General features: G+C 37.7%; 1 protein-coding gene across 1 annotated transcript in view; it reads right to left on the bottom strand.

The window, feature by feature from the left end:
- SPHKAP (SPHK1 interactor, AKAP domain containing) overlaps positions 1–5,554 on the bottom strand; it is a 145,102-nt gene extending 139,548 nt beyond the window's left edge. The window contains exons 1-2 of the mRNA XM_058533432.1: positions 5,545–5,554; positions 4,943–5,021 (exon numbers count right to left, since the gene is read on the bottom strand). Of these exons, the coding sequence (XP_058389415.1) occupies positions 4,943–5,021; positions 5,545–5,554 (89 nt within the window). The remainder of the gene's footprint in view (positions 1–4,942; positions 5,022–5,544) is intronic.
- Positions 5,555–6,000: the final 446 nt, after the last annotated feature.

Below are 6,000 nucleotides of genomic sequence, written 5' to 3' on the forward strand. Positions count from 1 at the left end.
AAAAACAACTGCAGGGGTAGACATGTGACTTAAACTATACATGTTGGTCATTTACATTTAAATTCAAGTAAGTTATATGAGAATGGTATAATGACAGGAAGGGGAGCAAAAGAGGAAAGATAAGAAAATTAAGTGAGTGTGAAGAATATGGGCATGAGTCATTCTGATGTGTCTAGTGATTGTTGTGTAGATTTTAAGAAATCTTTGTTGATAAATGAGTGAATGAATTTTGTTGATCTCTTAAACTAGGAAAACTGGTATATTATTCTATTGATTAAAATAATGTGTGATATTTTACATGGTGCTTCTGGGAGTGTAAATTTGTATGCCTTTTATGAAAAACAATCTGGACATGCTTTTCAAGACTTATTCATGCATGCCTGCTACTCAGTGACGCCCCTTTTTTGGAATCGATATTCAACTCGATATTATTCAATTCAATATTATTCAACTCAATATTATTAATAGAAAAAACTGAAAATGATATATTCACCAATAGGTACAGTGATGGAGTTAGCATGCAGGCATCAAGATGATACCCTTTATCCCCCAAAAATGACATGGGAAAATGTTCCCCTGTTAAATGAACACAGCTGAATACAAAATGTTATACTGTTTAATTACTGACATAGGTGGCATCCTTTTAAAATATAAGATCGATCAGATCTTTTCTGTGCCTAAAACCTTGCAGTAACTCTGTATTTCTCTTCGAGTAAAATTGTAGGTCATTGCCGTGGACTGCAAGGCTCTTCATGCCTGGAGTCCTTGCCACCTCTGGGACCTTGTCTCCTCTAGCACTCTCCATCCCTCCCTCCCTCCACTCTGGCCACATTGGCCTGTTTGCTCTTCCTAGAACAGACAGGCACACTGCCGTCTTAGGGAATTCCCTACTGTTTCCTCTGCCTGGAATATTCTTTGAGAGACCTGCTCACTTCGCTTCATCACTTCCTTCAGGTCTTTCTCAAATGCCCCTTCTCAATGCAGCTCCCCGTGACCACCCTTTGTACAACTGCCACCCCCGCCTCCCGGTCCCTGGCTTCCCAGTCTCTTCTCTCCTGCTCTATTTTTCTCAGTCTCAGTATTATCTTCTAACATTCCATAGAATGTATTTATTTACTATGTTTATTGTTTATTATGTGTCTCTCCTCCCTGCTTCCCCCCACCCTCTGCAGGTTTCAAACTCCATAAATGTAGGGATCTTTGTTGGTCTTTCATGATGCATTCCCAGTTCAAGAATAAGTTGGAGCCATGGTAGGAGCCATATAGTAAGAGCTCAGTAAATGTTTATTGAATCAATGAGTTAATTAAATCATAAATACATCCACAGTTTCTATCCATGTACATAGAAATTCATGAAACTAACAGCAGTTCTCTTTGGATAATGGGGTTATTTGTGACACTTTCTTTCTTATTCCTTTCTATATTTTCTAAATTTTCGACACTGAGCGCATATTTTTTTATGACTCAAAAGAGATCTTTATTTAAAAATGTGTGGCCTCTGTGTTGGAAATCTAGTGCTTATGAAAAGATTTGTAAATGCAAAATTCTATTACATTGACAGTCATAAGGAATTTCTCTGATTATTAAATAACTTTTTCCTTCAAAATCAAATGAAATTTGCCATCTTAACATATAGGTTACCACTGTAGTGGTGAGTTCTCGTGGGTCCCACCAAAGGTAACAGACAATCTACTTGCTACAAGAAAACTGATGTGATGGATAGAAGTGATAAAACCAACAAAACCAGCAAATGTTGTCTTAAACTAAACCAAAGGCAATTTCCCATGGCAAAGCTTTATAGCTGCCAGAGAAGAATCCTTCATCACAGATAATTGGCCATGAGCCTGCATCCTGCTTCCCTTATGTCTCTGGAGGATGAGGATGTTAAATTATTTCATAGTTGCCTATATAGATAGATAACTGGCAAAATGAAATTAAACTTGGACAGTCCTATGGAGCGCTTCACTGATTCTGGATAATCAGATTTGGCTTAGATCAAGAGCAGAAGCTCTTGGAAGCTGCTGGATGGAGTTACTGGCACAGTTTAAAACAACATCAATACACCATAAATTCAGATCCCTTTAAAAGAAGCTCCTGCTCTCCTGATGGGTAAGGATGACCAATGCTCATGGCTTCATTTTTCTTAAACCACCTTAATGGTCCCAAGAATATTATTGTGCTCTTTATTGGATATATTAGACTATTTTCTAAATATCCAAAGCCTGTAGGAAGCTTTTCAAGAAGAACTAAAATAATACCCAGTGTGTTGGAATGAGGTTGAAGAGTATTCCTTTACAAAGGGCAGGGGGGATAACCTTGACCAGGTTATTCCTTCTCTCAGACACTTTGGCAAGCATATTAGAATTTAATGACTGCCTCTTCTAAGTGTACATGGAGTTTGTATTATTACAATTATAAATTATTTCCACTAGTTCTATTAACTTAATATCCTAGTCATGGATGTATTTTCATTTTGACTTTAAAAAGTACAGCTTGTTAAATGTCAAAAACTTATAAATAGAATAAATTTAAAATGGAGATAGTTTTACATCAAAAGCATTAGCAATAAGAGTATAAACAGAACTCACAGACTGGGTATCATATTGACCTGCACAGTATTAAAATATTTTAAATTAGTTGTCAACACTTGAAAACTGGAAAAATGCACCAGTCTAAGTTTTTGTCTTCTCTCAAAACATTGGTAAATCAGGCTACACCTGGAGTAACTGGTGAACTAGGGACCCCTTTAAAATCTAGCATGTGTTGTGAGCCTGTTGTATTCATTATTATTATTTTTTCTGTTTTTTTAGTAAACAAGATTGGACCTGAGCTAAACATCTTTGCCGATCTTCTATTTTGTATGTGGGACACTGCCACAGAATGTATAAGTCCATGTCTGGGATCCGAACCCATGAACCCTGAGCTGCTGAAGTGAAGCATGAGAGCCCACCCACTATGCCACCAGGCTGGCCCCTGTTGTACTCATTTCTATTGCAATGGCCTGGAAAATATTTGATTATGCAAGCTCCAGGTAACAAATGTCCCTGACATATTTTTTTCCTCAGATTTTCTTCCCTCAAATTTTTAGAATTGTATAACTATGCTATGAGTTACATTTAATCTTAGATTGACTTATTTTTTAAATTTGCTTTGCATTTTGAAATAAAGCATTTTAATAAACAATTTTATTAGGGTTTGGAGAGGTCTTTGCTGCTGTCATAGCAGAAAGTTTCATTAGCTGTCCACCAGGCTACTTATACAACTAGCCAAGAATTGGATTTATTTTCCTCTTAGAGGCAACATCTGTAGAAATCATAATTCAGTAAATATATATCTTTACCTACCAATGTTACTATGTACCAATCCCCATTTTAAGGCACATTTGTATTTTATATTGAATGAAGAGGGGTTTTACAATCGGCTGGGGTTGATTTAAAACTGCCAGATTTTATTTACAAATTTGGTTTTTAGTTCTTGAGGTGAAAAAGAACATCTGATTCACTATTGAACTCCACAAAATACTTAGCACAATGCCTGCCAATTAGTCAGTGCTCAATATATATGGTAGGGTCAATGAATGACACCACTTAGAAAATCGTAGTGATTTGTCTTAATTGTCAGAATATAGTAAAGATGATCTTTTAATTCTAACTCCATGCTTTTGTCTGTGAGAGTTTACAGTCCTGAGACTACAAGCCTATATAAACCATAAGTGGAAATTTCTCATTTTTCTATTAAGACAAAACTCATGTAAATTATAATTGCAAAATTTGAAACCAATAGAATGAACAACATCCACACATTAAGCAATTATGCAATATGAAAAGACTAGCAGCTAAAATAAATATGTCAAAATTTAAAAATTTCTTATGCCATATGATGTGAAAATATACTTGAATTTGGGTCCCAACTGTCACTTTCATTAGTTGACTTGTGAAAGTTATGTAATCTCCTTGAGCCTCAGTTTCTTCATCTGTTAAATGGGACCAATACTATTTACTTTACAAGATTTGTTGCTATTGAAGGGAGAGAATCTCATCAATAATAACAGATACACTTTATTGAGCACCTACTCTACTCCAGTCATTGTGACAAGACTGTTACATTTGTCGCTTCAAATCCTCATAGCATCAGAGTAGGGGAGGTGATATCAGCCTATTATATTCACAAGAAGACTGAGACTCAGAAGTTTGGAACTTGTTAGAGTTACACAGTTGATAGGTAGCTTAATATGGGGCCCAAACCTAGATGAACCTGACCCCAGTCTGTGCTCTTTCCTAGATGCCCAGCTGTCTTCACATAGACACTTGCTTTGTCATATGCTAACTTTCTTAAGAACTGTTTTTCTTTAGGGTACCCCCACTGTATGGGGACCCTGGGGCCCAGAGAAGAGCAATGCAGACAAGGGGTGAGGGTTAGCAGGAGGAGATATCTCTGGCTGCTGCACCAGGTTGGATGGCTACTCTTGTTGACAAGAAAGGGGAACTTGAGTCATCGAGGAGCATTGCCAAATGCACTACCTGGCCTGCATCTCCATGAAGAGAGCTCCATGAAGATGTCTTTCTATTTAGGAGAAAAACATCCTCCTTTTGTGATTTGAGGGATGAGGAAAGCTCTGCCTAAGTAAAAATTTCTGCCACCTGTTTAATCTCAATGCTGGAATTCTCACAACGCCTTAGAATGATTTAAACTAGAAGAGGGTAGGAGGACCCCAAAAGGATGGGGCACAGAAAGGGTAAAATTTGACTGTAAAAAAGAGCTAAGGTGCACAGCATGGACTGCAGTTTGGCAGAATTGGTAGCATAAACCAGGAAGTCTGCAAAGTCAGGGTCAAAATCTGAGGGTTGGAAACCCAGGGGGCCCATGAGATGCTGGAATGAAAGAGGAGGCCCTGCCATGACTTGGCTGTGTAATCCCCTGGACCCCACACCCCACAACCAACCTGGATTCCTGGGAGTGTCTCCTGGCGGACAAGGCAGCAGAGAGGCAGGTAGGTGAGTTTGGTTCAACTACCCACATGGCTGATGGAGAAGACCACACCCACAATAAAGGAGTTAGAAACACCAGCAGGTTTGGAGAGGAAGCAGGAGAGGAGAAGGGTGGGGGAAAAAGAGAAACAGAAGTTTTAGTATCATTCAAGGAGAAAGAAACACTCAAAGCAGGCTTTCTTTAAAAAGAACAAAAGTAGCTACATAATGAGGTTGTAACAATTAAAAAGAAAACACACTTCAGAAAGCGATTCAAAGATTACATGCTTATGTTCAGATAACATCTGTCTTGGGTAATATGCTGGATTTGTGTCTGTGATTGGGCTTCACATCTTTGATGCATCAAAAGGTAATTTACATCTTGCAGATAAGAATTTCAGAGACTTCCAACCTGGTTTATGCGTATCTATAGGTGAGGAGCACAATTTGTGCTTCTCAAGCTTAATAGCTTAATATTAAGAATAATATTAAGAGAATAGTGGGACAACAGATTTTTGTGGACATTTGTTCCAGTTTCCTTGAATGCCTTGTAATTAAGTTTCTATACAATGCTTACCTGTGGGCATGCTCTAGACCTTTTTTCAATGCCAATCAATGATATATTACCTCAAATGTCAAAGGCTATACAGTCACTAGCACCATAAAAACACCAGTAATATCAATATATATAGAAGCGAAAGGTAAACAAGGAGTCAGTGAAATTATCTTTGCAACTCCATTGCTGGTAGCTATTGGTACATCATTAGAATTCAAGAAAATTGTACTGTGTGGGTGAAGATGCCAGAGAAGAACTAAGACAGTAAAATATCTTCCTTATCAAAGTTGTCAAAGCAGGAGATACCTGAAGTAGGGGCACGGGGTCAAGTACCAGACGTGAATGAGCAACCATCTGTGGTCACATCAGATCTCCAATCCATGTCATTCACTAAGGGTCTTGGATGCTTTCTTTAAATTTAGTCCTAGAAAAATCATATTTATTGATAGCATATAAAGGATTTCCTTTTTTAATTTG

This window comes from Diceros bicornis, chromosome 37 (assembly GCF_020826845.1).
Source record: "Diceros bicornis minor isolate mBicDic1 chromosome 37, mDicBic1.mat.cur, whole genome shotgun sequence".
In the NCBI taxonomy this organism is placed as follows: domain Eukaryota; kingdom Metazoa; phylum Chordata; class Mammalia; order Perissodactyla; family Rhinocerotidae; genus Diceros; species Diceros bicornis.